Below are 21,876 nucleotides of genomic sequence, written 5' to 3' on the forward strand. Positions count from 1 at the left end.
AAGCCAAACTCATCAAATTGCGACTTTAAATATAATCATCCCCCTCATCTGCAGGGCACACATTCCAAGATGCCCAGTGGTTGCCTGAAACTGCAGATAGTGCCAAACCCTGTATGTACTATGTTTTTTCCCCTACACCCATGCCTATGATAAATTTATAAATCGGGCAGTTTCACAGATACAAGGTTCGTTCTTACTGTAGATCTTAGCAACCTCACCACCTGATTTTTTTTCCTTTCCTTATGAAGTCAAGAATGTTCACCTTTTCATGTAAAGGAAGCTGCTCTTGGGCATATCCGCATCATCAGCATCACTACACTGGCACGACAGGCCATTGGTAAGTGAAACAAGGGAGACCCGAGCACAAGCGCTGCGATGCCGTGGCAGGCAGTCCATGACCGAGATGGCTTCTACGTGACGGCGGGCAGAGAGCAGCACATGCAGCCGGCGCTAGATTATCTAGGATCCCCCTCTGCTCCAAAATAGGTACCTTTTACTTAAAACAGGCCAGTGCCCAGCACCTACTGTGCTCATTTCCACCTCCAGCCTTTGCTTATGACAATCTTCTTCCCCTTCCTTCTCTTCTTCCCCGAACTCCAAGCCCAGTGATGCCTCCTCGCAGAGGACTCTCGGGAGAGCTCGCTGCCCTCCACCCACCACCTGACCCTTTAGCACACAGCGCTGCAACACGCGGCACCCCATTTTACTCCGGAACTGTTTCAGTGTGTCCCCAAACAAGGCAGCTCCCTGTAGATCAGGCGTGTGCGCGCATGTATGCACCTGTGTATGTGTATATGTATGTGTATGTAGAAAGAGACAACCACGTAGGCACACATACACACATGTCCAGAAAAGCTGGGCATAAGTGGGTGGTTAGTTCTTACCTTTGAATCCACTGTACTTCTTTTAGACTTCCCACTCTCTAGAAGCAGAAGCAGTGAAAAGGTATCACTGTAGGATTCAGCACATATGTATTTACATTTTATGATTAGCTTGTCTAATATAAAATAATTCAAACTAACAAAAAAGGCAAGGCTGTATGTCATCTTGTGGACTGTCATCTCTTTAGGGCCCTAAATAATTCTTGAGCTGCAGAAGCAGTGAATAGGAACTTATTCTATTATAAATGCGACCTAGTAAGTGGTAATATTCAGCACCCACAGGGAACTGTCTCTGATAACCTAGTGCATGTTACTGCAGAGGTGCCACGTGGGTGACTTTCATGTCTAATTATGTTTGAAAACAGATCACTGTTTAAAACAAATGTATATGAGATATACTTACCCACATGGAAAAATTAATAGCAAATAATATTAGCATAATGCATACTTTTCTTTCCACAGCAAGAAGTGTTAAGATTGCTAATGGCTTCTTTCACGGAACAGAGAGGGCACCTGGGCCTTATTTTTACTTATGATACTCGTCAGGAGGAAGACAGGACCTCAAGCTCCCTGCAGGAAGGGAGAGGGTTTCGGAAGGCAAAAGAAGAGAACCCTTCCTGCCCAGGGATGGTCACTGGCATGAGGAGCTGGACACAAAGATGATGCAGGACAGTGAGCCACACCTCGCACAAACGCAGCATTTCTGCACATCTTTTAATTGGGGTTAGAGTTTTGACAAACTTAAGAAAAATGTGTAAGTAATACAATAGGTATTAATTTATCTTTAAAGAACTCATATAAATTGTTAGACAAACCTGACAGTTAATAAAAGAGGTGATAAGTACAAATTGGTTAATCAACATATGGAGAAAAAGTGTGGCCCAATAGTAACAGTGAGTATGAAAACAAGATGTCTTTTCATTCACTCACATACAACCCCCCCCCCCACACACACACACCCACACCCAGCGCCATCCAGGACACAGTGACACAGGCACTAGCCCCACATGGCTTCCGACAGGGGTACATAAACTCACACAACTCATTTGGAAAGGACTGAAAATATGTATGGATATCCTCAGATGTACTCGGATCCTGTGAGCCAGGTATTCCAACTCTGGGAACCCATCCTAAAGAAAGTTCTCTATTTGAAAAAAGTTCTACGAACAAGGAAGTCCAATGCAGCATATTTATAATAGCATCGAAATGAAAACATGTCTCTTTAAAGGGAGAGGCTGAGCAAGTTACAGCGTCCATTTAACGGGACAGCTGATGAGTATAAAGTATCATAAAGTCACCCAAACAGGGATGCTTAAAGCGGCAAATGTGAGCATGAGTTTAAATCAAACGTTCTATGCTTCCGAAACAAGCTTAGAGAAAACCTATCACCAACGTTTTAGCACTGGGGGGGAAGGATGACTGCTCTTTCTCTACCTTCTCCATATTTCCACATTTTTCTTTAATGAGTACACATTTTAGCATAAAATAATGCTAAGGTCACGTTTGTTTTTCCTTAGGAACCAGAAGAATCCACACAGCCGGGCAGGAGAAAATGCTGGTGTCCAGCCCACCTACCTTGCTTTGCCCCAGCCTGGCTGCCTGCCAGAACAGGCTGGCTGCCAGCCTCCCGGCTCTGGCCCGGGACCTGCTCATCCTCCCTGAAGACGATCATCGGTAACTGGGTACCAGCTTCTGGTGGAGATTTTATTTTCACTCTATAGTCAAATAAGAGAGAAAGAAAAGAGTTCAAAGTAATGCTTGTGGCCATGTGTCGTATGCTGGGCACTGCTTCAAGCTCTAATTCATCATCTCCTGAAGTCCTGCAATGTAGATTCTATCACCTGCATTTTACAGATGCTGAAATGAGGCTGGGAAAGGTTAAAGACCTTGCCCAAGAGTAGAAGCTGGTAAGGAGCTGGGCAGGGATCCAGCAGTCTCTCTTGAGGGCTGAAATTCTTGGTAATCACGAAATTCTGATGTGCATACTTTCCCACTAAGTGTCTGTGATGTGGTCAACAAACCGGTATACAAGGGAGACGGAACAACAGGTAAAAGACAATGAAATGTTAACATGAAGTCCAGGGAAGGTGTGAGCGGCCGGGGAACTCGCAGTAGCTGCCTGGAATGCATTTCTTCCCTTCTCCCTCCTTAGCAGACCCCTTGATTACGCCCCCGCAAGAGGGGCCAGTGAGTCCCAAGCCTGCGTGGGCACCTCAGCTAAACTGGCTCAGTCCCGCTGAAGGGAAGCCCTTCCAGCCCTGCCTGGGAGGAGCCTTCCCGTCCTCCCCTTAGCGCCACACGGAGAGCTCGCCACGGACACACCACTCTCTCATGCTGCTCTGCCTTGCATTTAGTGCCCCCTTTGCGGGAAACGCCCTTCCCTTTCCTGTTCCCTGGTGAAATCTACCCGCTAGACGGTGGGCTGGGGCTGGGGCTGGGGCTGGGGCTGGGCCCTCCCTCCACTCCGTTTGTCAGTCTCTGCGCCACCTCTCTGCTGCTGCGATCACTGGGATGGCTGTTTTGTCTCCCTCATCTGTTTGAAATCTCCAGCTCTCAGCACAGTGTTTGGCAACTGGTAGATACTCAATGAATGTTGACTTAGCGACCAAATTCCCCCAGCTCTACTCTAGGACTGAACAGAAGGAATATTCGATTACTTACTCACTTCTGGAGAAGTTTAGGATTAGGAGGGGGACAGAGACAAACTGTTTCCTTAAAATACAGTAGTTCATGTCTTCATCCTAAGGAAGGAAGACCCAGTTATACACCACCTAACTCGTTCTCACTAGAACAAGAAAGGAAAGTTTTTGGGAACAAGACAAACAAGGGGCCCAACCTCCATTGCAAACAATACAACTGTGGGGTACTGACGCCCAGGAGTCCAAGCAGCCACCACCTCAAGAAAACAGCACGACAGAGGCAGATTCCCACCCGGTGTCCTGAGCTCAGGCGGAGAGCATGCTCGGCCACGCATGCAATGCTCACCAGGTAAGAAGAAAATCCGTCGTTCTTTGTATGGTCGAGGCTGAATCCAATCTAACGGGGTAAGAAGAAGAAAGGTGAATGCCCAGAGGATGGCCTGGCATCCACACCTTCCTACACAAACAGGAGATAAGGCTCTTTCGGCCTGGCCTCCTCTCGGTTTTCTTAGCATTCATTTTGCAAGAAGGATCACTGATCACTAAAATTATTCAAGAATTACAACTTAAGTGTTAAAAATAAAATTATCTGGTGCCTGCTCACAAGTTCTATTTTATATACTCGGATACTTCTCATCGGAGGGTGGGGCAAAGCCGTCACCCAGGCAGCAAACGGGGTCAAGCCCTCGGGGTCCTGGGAAGGGACTCACAGTCAGGTCCTTGTCTGTGGCCCCTTCAGGCTCGCGCACCGAGAGGCTGCTCACGTTAACCAGCATGTACCCGTGCGTGAAGAATCCAAAGGTGTTCAGGTGAACCTTGTGCCTCACATCATCCTAAAAAGAATTGCGGTGATGAAATTAATAATATGGAGAAGTCAACTTCATTATTTAGCCTATTCATTTGCTTGAAAAACTATAACTAGTTTCTTGCTAGCTAACCAATGTTTCCATACAGTTCATAAAATATATAGCTGGTGGTACCTTATCTTGTTTCAAAAGCTGAAGATGACTCATCAGAAATGCGTAAGGTATCAATAATCTTGCAGAAGGAAGTGCACAACAGGTGCAATTCTTTCTGATGCGTCTGTAACAGTCCCGACTCGTGGTCAGCTGGAACGCGAATTCCAGGGCAGGAGGAACCAGGCTGTAGTCATCCTCACACCCTTCCTGCCAGCACAAGGCCTGGCATCCAGTAGGCCCTCAAAAACACGCTGGCCCTGGCCAGTGCAGCTCAGCACCGTCCTGTGCACCAGAGGGTTGCCAGTTCAACTCCCGCTCAGGGAACATGCCCAGGCTGCCAGCTCAATCCCCAGTATGGGGTGCGCAGGAGGCAGCCAATCGATGTTTCTCCCCCCTCTCCCTTCCTCTCTCAAATCAATAAAAACATATTTAAAAAAAACAAGCATGCTGGGGGTGGGGCAGAGTAGCCAACACTGCTCTGAGAATAAGCTCATTCATATAAACTTTGTAATGAGTTGTGTGCAACTGGCTCCTCCCACCGCAGGGTGATGAAGGATACCTGCACATTACTGTTCTAGCTTATAATTCATTTTTTACACAGGTTCATTTGCATCTAAAAATTATGTTTTATATGATGGGTTTTAGGAAACAGTCTTATGCAAAAGGAATCCCAGGAACTAGCCAGGTGGAGGCAGGATCTTTTGGACACAGGGTAATCCTGGTTTGTTGAAATTGAAACACATGGGCAAATGCCTAGCACGCCTGCTTGAAACTGTCTCAAAGGAGTGAATCTAATCCCAACTAAGTCAATAAATTTTAAGGCTGATAAAGATTAACGGGAACTTGAAGCAGTCAGTCAGGAGGATCTATGGGAGGAGCCAGGGCTTAGATGGAAGTCTCGCACTCTAGCAATCGAGAACCCCACAGGAAGAGCTCTGTTTATAATAAAGCTCTATGGTTCATCCTCCCTTAGCTTCCCTTTCCTTCTATAAATACCGCTCCACCATGGGACACAGGCCTGAGTGTGCATGTGGTTGCCATGTCTGCACGCACAGGGTTGCAACCCTTTTTTTTTTCCCGAAAAAAATCCTTTCTGGTGATGAAGCCCCTAGTCAATATTATTTTTTCAGTTGGCAAGGCCAACAGAAAAATGGTGTTGTAACAGAGTGGAAAGGCTCCGTCTCTAGGGCCTGAGTGGCTCCCTGGCCCTCAGGCTAACAGCCCCTGTGGGAGACAAGCTAATCATAGGGGAATTCTGCTCTGGGCTGGAGTGTTTAACAAAAACAGCTCCTCCCATTTTCCTTTCCCTTGAGATAAAAGAAGCCTGAACTCTGTTCCTTCCTTAAGATGGATTTGAGGAACCACTAGCACACCCTTCTCGATCAATAAGCTTTTCCTTATTCCAGACTCTGGTGTTTGGGTTTTGGCCTTCTGAAGTGTCGGCAAGCAGACCTTGGACCCGTGACGGTATTAGGGAATACAAAGAAAGCCACAGGTTTCATACTGAGGACTACTTGCCTAAATCAGACACCTTTAACCCTTTGCGGTCGTATTAAATTTGGACATGGGTGTCGTACTGGTCGGAATTAATTTCCACTGAAAGAGCAGTGATACATAACATGCAAGATTATGAAGGATAAACGAGAAATTATGAACTGATACACGAATGAATAGAGTTAAGATTCGTACGGTTCCTTGCTGTGGTGGCTGAGAGCAGACATACAACCGGAACGGTAAAAAAAGCTTTGGTGGCTGAGAGTAGACAAACGACCACAAAGGGTTAATACGTCTGCTGTATGCTAACAGGCGCTAAGGAGGCACTACACTAAGCACTTTTCTTAAACTTACGTTTCTTCCTCCTCAAATCTGCACAGTCATTTTTGCTAGTGTTTTTGTTTCTTGCTCATATTTTAAATTCTATCCTTTGTTTCTCTCAATTTTAAATACAGCTACTTTACAACACACTGAGGTGCTCTGGGGTCTAACTGCTCTGCCCTCTGCTGGCATGCTCAGCGGCTGCTTGGCTGTGTGAGTGGTGATTCTTCATTTCTCCAGGCTTGGGTCTGCTGGACATTAGAGGCAATCTAACTGCAAACACCAAAGGCCTGGGAGGAGAGGCTGCGAATGGACCAGATCTCCCGCAGAAGCATCAGAAATCACCCCTCCCCCAGCACACACAGCTAAACATACATCTTACTGCCATTTCATTTCCTAGCCCACTCTTCCATTCAAGGAAATAGCTCTTTGGGAGTCCCATATTCTGGGCTCCCCTCCCTGCCCAGGTCTAACAAGGCTTTGGCTTCTGCTCCCCCTCACCAGCTGTTCAAATTCCAGACGCTAGGGTCCAAGTTCCTGCAATGCTTCCAGGCAGCCCTCGCTTGTGTTCTTTTACCCACTGGAGTTCAGCTCCTTCTCACCACCTTCTTTATTTTCTTGGCCCCTGGGAATTTCCCGTATTTTCCTAGGAGCCCAACTATGCACTTACAGCATGCTGGCCAGACTTCCACTTCCTGGTAGGACGGAGCCGCTTACAGCAAACCTGCCCTCCCAGGGAGACGCAGGAAAGCCAGCTGCGATAACAGGACAACAGAAGCCACTGCTGAAAGGCACTAGGGAGCTGTGAGAGCATAAAATCCAGAAAGGCTACGCTCACAGCTTCCTCAGGACTGTGAGTGATTAACCCCACAGAAGACGATTTGAGGGACTATTTTCTCAATTCTCGCAAAGGTGTTACAAGGCTCCTATCACCCCAGATGCACAGGAGAGACATAAATTCAACTACATACTACAGATGCCTTAGAACATGTGAAAACTAATATAACCGGAGCCACTTAAAAATGGAGTCAGAGCTGCCATCTCAGAGGAACTGCCTTCTTGGCATTGGTCCAAGCAATGATTTTTTTAATAGAAAAAAGTAGAGGTAACAGAAGCAAAAACAGAAAACTGGGTTTGCATCAGTTGAAAAGCTTCTGCACAGCAAAGGAAACGACTACAGTAACACAGGGAAAAGACGACCTACAGAATGAGGAAAATATTTGCAAACCACATACCTGATAAGGGGTTAATATTCAAAACACAAAGAAACTCAAACAACTCAACAGCACGAAAACAAATGGCCTGACTTAAAAATGACAGAGGATCTGAAGAGACATTTCTCAAAAGACACACAAATGACCACCAGGTATGGGAACAGGTGCTCAACATCCCTAATCGTGAGGGACATGAACCTCACGCCTGTTAGAATGGCTCCCGTCAAAAGACAAGGGTTGACAAGGATGTGGAGAGAAGGGAACCCTTATGCGCTGTTGATGGAAATGTAAATCAGAACAGCTGTTATGGAAAACAGTATGTAGGGTTCCTCAAAAAATTAAAAATAGAACCATATGATCCAGCTATCCCACTTCTGGGCAAAAACCCAAAGAAAACAGAACCACTGTCTCAAAGAAATAGCAGCACTCCCATGTTCACTGCAGCGAGGATATGGACACTTCAGTGGCTGTCTTGGGGTGAACACACACACACACACACACACACAGACACAGACACACACACACACACACACAGACACAGACACACACACACACACACACACACACACACACACACACGGTTATCATTCAGCCTTAAAAGGAAAGAAACCTTATCATCTGCAACAGGGATAAGACTGTAGGACGGTATGCTCAGTGAAATAAGCCAAACACAGAAAGGCACATAGTGCATGATCTCACTTACATGTGGAATTTAAAACTGTTGAATTCTTAGAAGCAGAGACTAGAATGGCGGTTATGGTAATGGGGGTGGGGGGCAGAGGATGGTAGAGGGCACGGAGACGCCGGTCAAAGGGTGCAAAGTTCCAGATATGCAGGATGACATAACTTCTGAGCTCTAACATACAGCACGTGACTAAAGTTAACAATGCTGACCGTACACTTTACATCTGCTTAGAGAGATCTTAATTGTTCTCACCGACAAAAGGTAGCTATGCCAGGCGATGGATACGTTCACTGGCTTGACTGTGGTCATTTCACAACGTACATGTATATCATACGTTCACCGGCTTGGCTGTGGTCATCATTTCACAACGTACATGTATATCATACATTCACCGGCTTGGCTGTGGTCATTTCACAACGTACATGTATATCATACGTTCACCGGCTTGACAGTGGTCATCGTTTCACAACGTACATGTATATCATACATTCACCAGCTTGGCTGTGGTCATCGTTTCACAACGTACATGTATATCATACGTTCACCAGCTTGGCTGTGGTCATCATTTCACAACGTACATGTATATCATACATTCACCGGCTTGACAGTGGTCATCGTTTCACAACGTACATGTATATCATACGTTCACCGGCTTGGCTGTGGTCATGGTTTCACAACGTACATGTATATCATACATTCACCGGCTTGACAGTGGTCATCGTTTCACAACGTACATGTATATCATACGTTCACCGGCTTGGCTGTGGTCATCATTTCACAACGTACATGTATATCATACGTTCACCGGCTTGACAGTGGTCATCGTTTCACAACGTACATGTATATCATACGTTCACCGGCTTGGCTGTGGTCATCGTTTCACAACGTACATGTATATCATACGTTCACCGGCTTGACAGTGGTCATCGTTTCACAACGTACATGTATATCATACATTCACCAGCTTGGCTGTGGTCATCGTTTCACAACGTACATGTATATCATACGTTCACCAGCTTGGCTGTGGTCATCATTTCACAACGTACATGTATATCATACATTCACCGGCTTGACAGTGGTCATCGTTTCACAACGTACATGTATATCATACGTTCACCGGCTTGGCTGTGGTCATGGTTTCACAACGTACATGTATATCATACATTCACCGGCTTGACAGTGGTCATCGTTTCACAACGTACATGTATATCATACGTTCACCGGCTTGGCTGTGGTCATCATTTCACAACGTACATGTATATCATACGTTCACCGGCTTGACTGTGGTCTTCATTTCACAATGTACGTGTATATCATACGTTCACCGGCTTGACAGTGGTCTTCATTTCACAACGTACATGTACACCAAACTGTCACATCGTACATCTTAAATACATGCAATTGTTTTTTTAACCCTCACCCAAGGATAGTTTTCCACTGCTTTTCAGAGAGAGTGGAAGGCAGAGAGAGAGAAAGACCAATGTGAGAGAGACACATTGATCGACTGCCTCCTGCATGCCTGCAACCAAGGTATGTGCCCTTGGCCAGAATTGAATCTGGGACCCTTCAGTCAGCAGGTTGACATTCTAACCACGGAGCCAAACTGGCCAGGGCCTTAAATACATGAATTTGTATTTGTCAGTTATACCTCAATAAAGCTGGAAAAGATATTAAATGCAAAAAGCAGAATCCAAACTATATACAGTAAGAGCTAAATTTTTAAAACAAGAAAAAATGAAAAGGCTAAATATTTACACTTATTTATGAAAGATTTTAAAGAAATTCCCCAAACTATGAAAAGATTAGTGCCACTGGGTAACAATCTTCTCTTTATTTTTCTTATATTTTCTAAATTTCTAAGAAATTATCAAAATCAATCTTTTTTTTTTTTTTTAAATATATCTTTATTGATTTCAAAGAGAGGAAAGGAGAGGGAGAGAGATAGAAACATCAATGATGAGAGTCATTGATCAGCTGCCTCCTGCACATCCCCGACTGGGGATTGAACCAGCAACCCAGGCATGTGCCCCAACCAGGAATCGAACCCCCTTCACCTGGGTCCTAGGTAGACACTGAACCGCTGGACCACGCCCAGCCGGGCTTTTTTTTTTTTTTTTTAAGTATTATCATTTGCCAGTCAGATATGCAGGATCTGCGCCTAACCCACACCCCATCTCCATTTTCAGCCACCAGGTGACCATTTCAAATGAGAGATACATGGAAGTGACTACGTATCTCTCTACAAATCACAGACACATGGAAATCTTGAGGCTAAAATGGATGGGGGGGGTCACACACTCTACTCACTCATTCACTTTATTTGATTCAATTCAACGTAAATAAATCAATATTTACAAAAACCACTAATGGCTGAGGCCTGAAGAATGAAAAATACTCAATCCCAGAAATAATCCAACAGCCATTCCCAACTGTCCAAGAACAAGGACACCTCTCCTCCACAGGGGGCCAGATGCCCTGTCCACCCAGAGAACTTCGGCCAGCCTTGGGATGGGGTGGGAGTGGGGGAGCCAGGCACCGCAGCACTCAGCCTGTCCCTCTACGTGTATTTCCCCTGGAAGGAGCAGTGACGTCATCTCTCTCTCTCTCTTTTTTAAATATATCTTTATTGATTTCAGAGAGGGGGGAGAGAGAGTTGAAACGTCAATGATGAGAGAGAGTCATTGACTGGCTGCCTCCTGCACACCCCATACCGGGGATGGAGCCCGAAATCTGGGCGTGTGCCCTGACCGGGAATCGAACCACAATCTCCTGGGTCCTAGGTTGATGCTCAACAGCTGAGTGACATCATCATCTCTTGACGGCAGAACGAAGAAGCAAAAGGAGACACAGGCAAGGAGGAGCTGCCAAAGCAGAGTGAGGATGACAGCACGGGACACAGCAATGAAGACATGGTTACTTTCCAAGGATCACCCTGCCATTTCCAGCAGCAGCGACAGCGCAGGGATGCTCGTGTTTCTCCAGGAGTTCAGAGACTGCAAGCACTTGACCTTACATCCAGCTGTGCGATGAAGAGCTTCATTTATTGCCATTCATTCTTATTACATCACTTTGAGGCAGGTGTTATTGTGCCCATTGTAGAGATGAGGAAACGGAGGCTCAGAGTGATAAAACTTGCTTAAAATCATAATGTTAGCAGGTGGCAGAGCCAATATTCTAACTCAGGTTTGTTTAAACCCCAAACTTGTGGTCTTAACCACCTCATGCTTTTTACAACCAAATAAATGGTACATCTTTTGTTTGTTTTTAAATTTTTTACTATAGAAAATTTCAAACCATCCACTTGTGGTCAATCTTGTCCCTCTACACTCCTCCCCACGCCCAATCTCAAGTATTTAGAAGAAAATCCCAGATAGCCTGTGATTTCATCTATTAATATTTCAGTGTGTATCTGACGTTTTTTTTAAAAAAAAATAACCATAACAACATGCTATATTCCTGGTAACAGTACACTGCTTATCAAGTTAATTAAGTGGATTATTCATCCATGAGAACACAAAAGCCAGGGCTGTCCCCAGGTACACATTTGTCTGGCTCATTGTGAAAACTGGTAGTTTTCCCCGGCTTTCTAGAGACCTACATTACCTTCCCTAAGGCACCTGAAGGAGTAAAACAATATCTAGCATGTGGCAGGTAACGTGCTTTCGGGGACTTGAAAGCCTCTCTGTGACAGGACAGGAGCGCAGCAGGCTTGAGAGTCCCTGCTCCCGGTGCACTCGTTTGGATTCCTCCCAGTCAACTATTACTACCCCTGGGTATAGCCTTCCAGATTTCTCTACACAGCTTTAATGCCCTGCATATATGCCCCAGGCCCCTCCCCCTCCGGTAGAGGCTTCTTTCCTTTTCTTGGCATGTTCACACTGCATGAAGTCTAAGTCTGGTCAGCCCAAGTCCAGCCACACTGGCCTCTTGCAGACCTTACCCACGGAGCAGGGCTCCACTTCAGGGTGGTGCCCCTTGGTGCCACGGCCAGAACACCCTTCCTCCTGATCTGCATGGCTGGTGCCCACACTCCTCTGGGTCTCTGCTCAGAGGGCCTTCTCAGGGAAGCTTTCTCTGACCGCCCTGGTTTAAGTGGCAGCACCCCACACACACCCCACTCCCTTCCGAGCAATGTGCCCTAACTTCCACGGCTCTATGATGCCAATGCTATTGCATATCAAGTTCTCGTTAAGATAAAGTCTCCATATGTGATTCCTACTCTGTCCCATCAATCAGCTTGATTCCCACTACAGTATCATGGCTTCCTGACAAGACAGGAGTAAGGCAAAACCTCCTCCTCGTTTAGACCTGCGCTGGCTATTTCAGGACTTCTACTCACTAGAAGGTAGTACGGGGGGGGGGGTTGCTAATAATGTCCCATTTCTTGACCCAAGTGCTAGTTACATGGTAGGTAAAAAAAATTCACCAAGCCGCACACTTATAAACTAAGAAACTAAAGGAAGGAAGGGCAATGAGGCTAGAGAGGAGGCTGCTCACAGAAAGACTGGCAGCCTCCCTAAGGACTCTGAGCTCCCTAAGGGGGAGGGGGTGCCCAGGGTGGGTTTAAAGGGGAGGGACATGCCTGGACTGGGCTCTCAGGCAGACCCTCCAGCCACAGAGCAAAATGTGAACTGGAGTAATGCTGGGACCCACGTGTGAGGAGACCGCACCAGTCCATGGGAGATATAAGGATGGCCTGGACCAGAGTTCACAGTGGCGATGGCAGAGAGCGGCGGGTGGATGGGGAGCTCCTGAGAACGACCACCTATGAGACGTGAAGAATAAGATTTCTGCCTCGTGAAAAAGAGGGGCTGGTGGTCCATTACTGAGGCCACCTGGAAGAGGAGGACTCAGGTGGCGGGGAGGGAGGGGACGGGCCAGCTGGTTTCTCCGACCGAGCAGTGCTTGAGAGGCGCCTGAATGGAAACGAGGGCAGGCAGCGGGGTACACTTGTCCAGAGCTCAGAAGAAAGGTCTGATCTGGAGATGAAGGAAGGAAAAACCCCTAAAAACAACTACTATTTTGGTACATTTTCTCCTTTTTCCCTCAGTTTCAAAACAGCTGTTTTACACTGAAAATTCTGCTCTGTTAACGGCAGAACATAAATGCTTTTGCTTTCACTTCAGCAATTTCACATTAAATTGCTTTAAAACATAAAGCAAGTGGAGTAATGATACTTCAATTTAGTTTTCTAATAAACTAAACTTCAGAAAATAAATATGGTCACTCGTTTTTAAAATTTTATTTATAACTTCTAGAGAGAGAGGAAGGGAGAGAGAAACATTGACTTATTGCTCCACTTATTTATGCATCACTGGTTGATTCTTGTACGTGCCCTGACCGGGGATCAAACCCACAATCTAGGGGTACGGGGACGATGCTCTTACCTACTGAGCTACCTGGCCAGGGCTAAATGTGGCCACTTTAACTGTGGCCACTTTAACTGGCTACCTCCTAATTTTAAAGCTCGCCCACCTGGCAATCCACAGACTGTACTGGTCCACGAATGTTTAGATTGGGCCAGCAGTGTTTTTTGTTTTTTATTTGAATTAACTGCTAGCTAACTTCACATGAAAGTCTAAATTTTTAAGTTGTTTAAAAAAAAACACCCCCAAAATAAAACCAAACCAAACCAAAAACCCCACAAGATCCGGCACGTCCAGGCTACATTCCAATGCAGCCACAGCCTGCTGGAGCAGACGCAGAAGCCACCTGCAGAAGGAGCTGGCGGTTCTCTCGCTGTCTCCCTCAGCCAGCTCACTTACAAAGTATCTACGTGGCTTCTAAGAGCATCTGAGGTTGTGATCTGTGATCCAAACATCAGATCCAATAAGTAAGCAGAACTACCTTTAGGCATCCATGATCAGTTTCTCACTGCAAGAGTAATACCATCTACCATGTACCGAGTGCCTACTGTTAATGGTAGGAGACACTGCCCGAGGAAGCTTAATATTCAATTTCTTGGATCACTGCACATAAAGAGCAATTCCCAAAACGAAAGAGGAAAATTCACTCAGACAACAAAAATATGGCAGCTTAAACCTGTGAGGATAGAGGAAAAACTGCCCTTGCCGGTTTGGCTCAGTGGTTGGGGTGCGTGTGAGAGGCAACCAACCAATGTGTCTCTCTCACATCAATGTTTCCCTCCCTTCCATTCTCTCTGAAAAGCAATGGAAAAAATATCCTTGGGTGAGAATTAAAACTATATGTGTGTGTGTATGTATATTTACATGTATATATATATAAACATCTAATAAAATGTATATGCTTTCTTTTTTTCTTTTTTAAAAAAAGGGCATGTTATGTGCTTATAGATACATGTGCCCAAGAACAGACGTTCAATAGATATTTGGACTTAGAAGAGATGAAACCCTGAACTTTCAGTATTAGAGATCATTTAAAGCGTACACTGAGGAGAGGAGCCTTTCCTGTTCAAATGGCCAGGTCCTGGTGCTAAAATAATCTTTAAATGCATGGACTACCCCATTCTGGTGCATGACAGTAGGAAGGAACAGGCCGAACAACGGAGATGACCCAGGTCAACTTACACGTTCACATTAGCCAGGCCCCCACGAAATGCAAACCTGCTGCCTTTCAGTCACAACAATTAAGTCAAGAGCAGCACTGCTCAAGCCCCACTGCAACACCTCCTTCGTGGGGTTGGTTTAATGGAAGCTAAGGAGTAATTCAGCTACGCTAAAGGATCACTGCAGGAGCTCCCCATCACTCCCTGCAAGAGAGGGCGGCCAGACAGTCACATCTCCCAACGAATCCTTCCCCTGCAAACGTGAGTGGGAGGGTGGGAACATATGTTTACAACCTGAGGATAAACAGGCAGCTCCTCTTGTTCCTTTCCCAACTATTGAGTCACATTAACAGTATTTTCTCCTCTCCCTATCCTCCTATGGTCTATTGGGGGTGGCACCAACAGGCACCTTCATAACCTGTGCCAGCAACCTAGATGCCACCTCCTCCCTCACCGCCACATTGGTCCCTCATTTACCCTCTAAATATCTGGGGGGGTCTGTACGCCCTTCTCCCTCCTCTCCACTACCCTACTTTAAGCCCTCATCTCACACCTAGAATGTGTGTCTATAACCTGGCTGGTCCCTTGCTTCCCGTTTTACCCCGATGAAGCTCCCAGAGAAATCTATCTAAAATGCAAATCCTAGTCAGTCACTCCGAGCCTAAAAAACTTCAGTCCTCCCCAAAGGTGAAGACAGGAATGCAAATAACTCCACGCATCACAAAGGCCTACCCACCTCTACACATCTCCTCTGCTCTGCCCTTCACTCTTTACACATCAGCATCAGGCACAATGGATGATTCTTGCCACCGAGCTCAAGCAGTCCCCCTTAACTGGACTATTCTACTCTTTCCATATGCTTCTCTTGGCTAATTCCTTTCCCTAACATGCAAACTCTTTTAAGATTCAACCCAGATGTCACCTCTCATAGGAAATCTTCCTCTAAAGGGTTCAGGACTCACTGTGTTCCCACAGTTCCTGGGCATGTTGGCACAATATGTAGAAGGGGACAGGGAAGATTAACCACTTTAACAGTTGAGGCTGACTGACAGCCACATCAGAGTTCATTATACCACTCTAATTTGGTATATGTTTGAAATTCTCTATGATAAAACGTTTTTTAAAAGATCAATGCATATTTCTGGAACTCAGTGACCTCTCTATATTTATTCTCTAGTTATTCCTGCCAGTCTGGGTCTATAACCTGATCAAGTCTCCTATTTCTCTCAGTCTCAAGCAAAACAAAACAATCTATTCAGGTGATTTCCATTTGCTTCAGCAAGAAGTTAGAATTTACTTTAAGAGAAAAGAAACAATTACAGTACTGATTATGGAATGGGTATCACAGTACTTAAGAAACACTTTACAGCCCGGCCAGCGTGGCTCAGAGGTTGAGTATCAACCTATGATCCAGGAGATAGGGGTTTGATTCCCGGTCCCGGCACATGTCTGGGTTGCAGGCTCCAACCCCAGTGGAGGGCGTGCAGGAGACAGCCGCTCGATGACTCTCTCATCATTGATGTTTCTCTCTCTCTCTCTCTCTCCCTTCCTCTCTCCGAAATCAATAAAGATATATTTAAAAAGAAAAAAAGAAATATGTTACAAAGACTAAAAACATTAAGTAATTTAGCACAATAGGGAGAAATCAATCGCCAGAACTGTACCCTTCAATTTGCTTCTACCACTAAGGTCAGTATACTTTTTCAACCCATACCAATACTGTCAGTTATTACCTAATATTTACCTGATATTTTAATTCTAGAAGTGTACAGAGAGTACTGGATTGGGAGCCAAGGGACATGAACCAGTGTGTCCTACTATTAGCTCTGTCTCTAATTCATAAACTGTAAGAACTCAGTTCTATTATTTAACCTAAGACTCAGGATCCTAAACTATAAAATTAAATAATTTTAAAGATCGGAAGTTCTGAACTTGGAGTCATAAGCTTGAGGGACAGGGCCTACAGATGAAGGGCAGCAGGACCACAAAGCCCTAGAAATCCCGAGGAAGTTTTGTCTAAGCGTCTACCTGCACTTTTCCAGGGAGAGGTTCTATAGCTCTTCAGCAGATTCTCAAAAGGAGTCGAGGCTCACCTAGCTGCCTGCGGTTGAGAACCCTTTTAATCAAGGTAATTTCTGTTTACAAACCCCAAGTATGGTGCACGAGCAGGGCCAAGCCTTTCAGCGGATTCCGTAATTCCTCCCACCTTCGAAAAGCGGGGTGCCTCACGGCTCGTTAATGTGTTTTAATAAGACTTAACTCTCTCCACTCCCACAACTTCTGAGGAAAGTGAGTACTACGAAAATCACGTACAAAGCCTTGGGTCCTGACCATTTACGTTTTTATTCTCCGGGTATGTGACCCTGCCGAGCCGCCTGGGGGCACGTCTCAGCCTCGGATGCCTCTCGGTGGTGAGTTGGATGAAGCAAGAACCAGGGGGGCCCTTCTGGGACTATCATAAACCTCTTCCCTGGACGGACAAGGACAGGAGCCGGGGGTGCGAAGACAGGCCCTCTCGTCGGAGACGTGTTTTCAATGCGGTGCCGTGTTTCACGCGAAGCCTGAGACGCCTCCCGAGGATGCCCGTTTGGACGAGCGCGGGCAGCGCCCTAAGCCAGCCCCGGGCTCTGGGGCTGAGATTCCGAGGATCTCCCAACCGCCCGGCGATGGCAGAGCGAGGACCGCGGGCGGGTCCCGTCGGGGGTAAAGGCTGGAGGGCGGAGAGCAGGCTGCGGCCCGCGGGGAGCCCGGGGGCCGGGGGTCGGCGCGCGCGGGCTCGGGTCCGCGGACTTTCCCGCAGCCCCGCCCCTCCCCGCCGGCGCGCGGCCCCGCCGCTCCCGCAGACCCCTCTCCGACGGGCCGCGCCGGGGGCCAGGGTGCGGAGCGGCCGCTCGGACGCTGCCCCGGGCCGCAGTCGCCTGGGCCCCGCGGGAGCGGCCTCCCTGCGCCTCCGGCTCCGCCCCGCCCCGGCCGCGGCCCCGCCCGCCGTACCTTGAGCGTCAGGTGGTGGATGCGGCCCAGGCCGGGCTCCACCAGCAGCTGCAGCAGCCCCAGCAGCGGGAGCAGCCGGAGGCCCGCGGACAGCCGAGGACAGAGGGGGCCCGAGGGGCCGACGGGCGCCGGGGCAGCCATGTTTGTTCCAGCATCACCAGCTGCTTCCGCTCCGCCCTAGCACTTCCGGGGTTACAGGGCGCGGCCGCCGGAAGGCCCGGAAGCGGGGTGGGGGTCGCGGCGGCGGCGGTGGGAGCCCATCTTCTGGACGGTGCGGCCGGGAAAGGGGCCTCCCCGGGTACGGGCGCGCGGTTTAGCCCGAAGAGGTGGGGACACCCCTCGCCCCAGCGGGGGAGCCTGCGGCGGTTGTCAGGGCAACAGACCCGCGTCCCACTTCCGCCCGGAGGAGCCTCCAGAGGGACCCGGGCGGGGGGCGCCGGGCTCAGCCCCGCTGCCCCGCGGCCGCCCGGACACCAAGCGCCCGGCTTGCCGTGGGGCCCTTGGCTTGTTTATTATTGTTTTTATTATTGTTTATTATAATAAATAACGAAAGGGTCGCAGCGACAGGACCTTTGAGGCCCTTCTCGTGTGTTTGGTTGGGCCTTTTGCGGGCATCGCTGCGTTCAGTCCTCGGGAGGGGCCGAGGCCACGGGGGTCGGGGGGAGAGGCAGGCCGTGTGCCCACTTCCCAGGTGAGCAAACTGAGGCCCCGGGAAGCCAGGTGCTCGAGCCAGGCCGCGCTGCAGGCCACGCGGCTCCGCGCCGCCTCCCCTGACCCCGCGTGGAAACCGTCTTTGCTTCTATCCTGTGGAATGCATGCGGAGGTGTGGGTTTTTTTTAATTTTTATTTTTTTAGTCCTTACCGAGGATATGTGTATTAATTTTAGAAAGAGGGAAAAGGAGAGAGAGAGAGAGAGACCCAGGACCTAGGCATGAGCCCTGGCCTGGGTGGAACCCCCGGCCCCTCGTGTTCAGGACGGTGCCCAGCCCACTGGCCCCGCGGCAGCCTGTCCACGGAAGGGCTCAGAGGCTGGGCCCCTCCTCTCACCTTGGTTATTAAGGAATTGGAGAAGAGCATGCTTGTTAAAAATTGCCAAGAGACGAGCCAGATGTATTTCGTTTTTAGATGTTTATTTATTTTTTTATTATATATTTTTTTCTCCCCCCCAGCTTGCCACACAAGTAGCGGGCGCCTGCTCTTTGGGTGAAGTCATTTACACCAAAGAGGAGAAAATAAAAAGCACCGGGCGTCCCAGCACTGGGTGACGGTCAGCGTACGCATGTGCTTTATGACAGAATCGGATTCTTAACAGTGCTTAAGTGGAACTAGGAACTGACATTAACGTGACGTATTTTCACGGAGCTAAAGTGCTGCACGCAGGTAAAATAGTAATAATGATAATAACCAACTGGGAAAATACAGAATAGGTAGGGGGTGGAGGGTGGGAGAAAGGAAGGAACCCAGTAGGTCTCTTGGCTGGGTGCAGTCTTAGTAAAAGTCGTGAATCTTTGAATTTCTTACGGTGAATTAAAAAAAAGCACAGTGATGTCCAAGTCCTGTCACACCCTCTGCCAGGACAAAAGTAGGGCACCAAAGTGGCTCCCGGAAGGTAGGCAGGCAGTGCTTGCCAGGCCTTGAGGAGTAGCCCTCCCTTCTCCAACCTCTGATCTTTAACCGTGTTACTAATATGTAAGCTCCCATCTCTGAACAGGATTTTCATCCGATCTCACTACCCCATTTGACAGGTAAAGAAACTATTATTCGGGAATCCACACAGCGAGAGCATCATAAATATATCTGTTGAGTGATTAAATTCACCCAGTATTCCGCTGAGAGTGTTTTATATACACGTTATCTCATTTTAACACCACAAAAACCTCGTAAGGTATTTCTTTCTAACCCTCTTTTAAAAACGAGACTTCGTTAGGTTGATTAATTTATTCAAGGGTGGGTTCCTCATTTATCAATGACCCAGATAAAACTCTCGTTCAGGACCTGCCCACACAGCCCAGCACTTAACTCGTCCTGCATTGTTGTAAAAAGTTGATTAGCATACTAGGCTGGAAGGGTCCTAAGGTAACCAACAGCTCTTTCTGTCTCATTTATTTACTGTTTTCAATCCTCACCCAAGGATTTTTTTTTTCTTTCATTGCTTTTCAGAAAGAGTGGAAGGGAGAGAGAGAGAAACATTGATGTGAGAGAGTCACATCGATTGGTTGCCTCCTGCACGCTCCCCAACTGCACACTCCCCAACCCGCCGGGGATTGAGCCTGCAACCGAGGTCCGTGCCCTTTTCTGGGAATCAGACACCTTCAGTCCTCGGGCGATGCTCTAACCACTGAGCAAAACTAGCTAGGGCTCTTCTATCTTCTTTAACAGATGTGAAAACAAATCCAAAGAACTTAAATGACTGGCTCAGGATCACACGTCTGTCTAGCGGTGAGATTTTGGGCTGGTACCCTTAGAACCGGGACTGGAACCTCACCTGCCTCGGAATGGAGCCAGGGCTTCTCCCTCTGTGCCATATGTGGCTTTTTAATTCTTACCATTTTAATTTTTTCAAAAAGTTAAAAGCCCAGAATCTGAGTAACTAATGTGTGTCATCAAATGAAACGCTAGAGAAATTTTCAGACGGCATGTTAAAATTCAGCCATTTGAAAGAACATACTAGGAATATAAAGTAAGTGATAGTTTCTTTTGGGTGTCAAGAAAAATACCAAAGACAGCTCACCGATTCTCACTTCAGTATGGAACGAGTTATAGGGAAAGGTGATTTTTAAGTGCAGTTTCATTTTTAAAGGCGGTTTACCGTGCTTTGAAGTATTGTTTACTGTTTAAAGTGGGGTACCATTTTCTAGAATCTCTTTTTTAAAATTTGACAGAATGTTCAGGAATAGTCTTAATTTCATGTAATAATAGTGATCATTTAAATAGCATATAAAATAGAAGACATCTGTCTTTTAGTTTCTGGAAAGTTTTAAGGCCTTAAAGCTGGTTCTTATTCCTGCTGCTTTTCACGTGGGAATCATGATGTGACCTTTACAGGGAAGCACACCAGTGGTATCTGCCCAGAGGGCTGGGAGGTGTACCTTCCTTCAGGTATTTGAGAACTGTTTGTACATTGTGCTGGCCATTAGTTTGGGATTGAGAGAGAACACTAATGAAAAAGAGAAAAGTGAAGTATTTTTTAGACAGTTACTTTCCAAATTCTGTGACAACTGCTGTGTTGGCAATTATATTTAGGCTCATGATTTCAGAGTTTCAAGAAAAGATTATTTGCATACTTATGACACTAACTGGAAACAGACACGTTGAGTAACAGAACGAGTTATGCCTGCTTCTCCCTGGCAACATTTTCAAAGGGGGGTAAACTATAAGGCATTCCCTGAAAAGGCTGGAGGGGCTACAAAAGGATTGGCCAGACCTCCTAGCCTTGTCCTCTCAGTCAAGTGCATTCATTTTTTCTATTTCCTCTAATTTTGCAGGATCCACCAAAGGTTGCCACTGGTAGCAGAGTGTGTAGTTTGGACCTAATGTGATTAATAATATTTGGCATCAGTTTAGGAATTTCCAGAAATCTTTTAAGCAATTAATGGGTTAATATTCCCCAGTTGTAACAAGGTATAATTGCCACTTGTTTTCTTATCAAGAGTTGATAATTCAGACCCAAACCTCTATAAAGACAGTACAGGGGACTAGAGATCAAATTCGAGCCTGGCAATACATTTATTTATTTATTTTTTTTTTTAAATATTTTTATTGATTTTAGAAAGAGGAAGAGGGAGAGAAACATGGATGGGTTGACTGGCGGCCTCCCAAACGGGGAGGGAGGGAGGGAAACACCAGTTGGTTAATCCGTTGCCTCCCATATGCACCCCGTCCGCCCCAACTAGAGATCAAACCGGCAACCTGGGTGTGTGTCCTGACTGGACTCAAACTGGTGACCTTTTGGTTCACGGGACAATGCTGAACCACACCGGCCAGGCCCTGGTGACACATTTAGAATGGTCACTTTCATTCTTGCAGCTTGGGGGAAGCCCATGGCCTTTTCATGCGAGCAGCTAGGCCCTGACACATCTCGAATCCTGTGGGTTGGGGGAAACTTCAAGTTTACTTCTCCTATTCTTGGTGGCATAATGCGTAACTTGCTCAGCCACAGGACAGCT

The 21,876-nt window shown here is 47.0% G+C and overlaps 1 protein-coding gene and 1 long non-coding RNA gene across 2 annotated transcripts in view; one reads left to right on the top strand and one right to left on the bottom strand.

The window, feature by feature from the left end:
- The window catches only part of GPR107 (G protein-coupled receptor 107), a 47,982-nt gene extending 30,115 nt beyond the window's left edge, over positions 1-17,867 (bottom strand). The window contains exons 1-6 of the mRNA XM_087823022.1: positions 17,711-17,867; positions 4,231-4,353; positions 3,867-3,917; positions 3,543-3,622; positions 2,457-2,596; positions 885-922 (exon numbers count right to left, since the gene is read on the bottom strand). Coding sequence (XP_087679148.1) covers positions 885-922; positions 2,457-2,596; positions 3,543-3,622; positions 3,867-3,917; positions 4,231-4,353; positions 17,711-17,851 — 573 coding nt within the window. The 5' untranslated portion in view covers positions 17,852-17,867. The remainder of the gene's footprint in view (positions 1-884; positions 923-2,456; positions 2,597-3,542; positions 3,623-3,866; positions 3,918-4,230; positions 4,354-17,710) is intronic.
- Positions 17,868-17,973: 106 nt separating this feature from the next.
- LOC148091896 (uncharacterized) lies at positions 17,974-21,450 on the top strand. The gene is made up of 3 exons (XR_015715424.1): positions 17,974-18,036; positions 18,880-19,090; positions 19,456-21,450. It is a non-coding gene; the product is annotated as an uncharacterized LOC148091896 (long non-coding RNA).
- Positions 21,451-21,876: the final 426 nt, after the last annotated feature.

This window comes from Miniopterus natalensis, chromosome 12 (genome assembly GCF_054644295.1).
Source record: "Miniopterus natalensis isolate mMinNat1 chromosome 12, mMinNat1.hap1, whole genome shotgun sequence".
Taxonomy (NCBI): Eukaryota; Metazoa; Chordata; class Mammalia; order Chiroptera; family Miniopteridae; genus Miniopterus; species Miniopterus natalensis.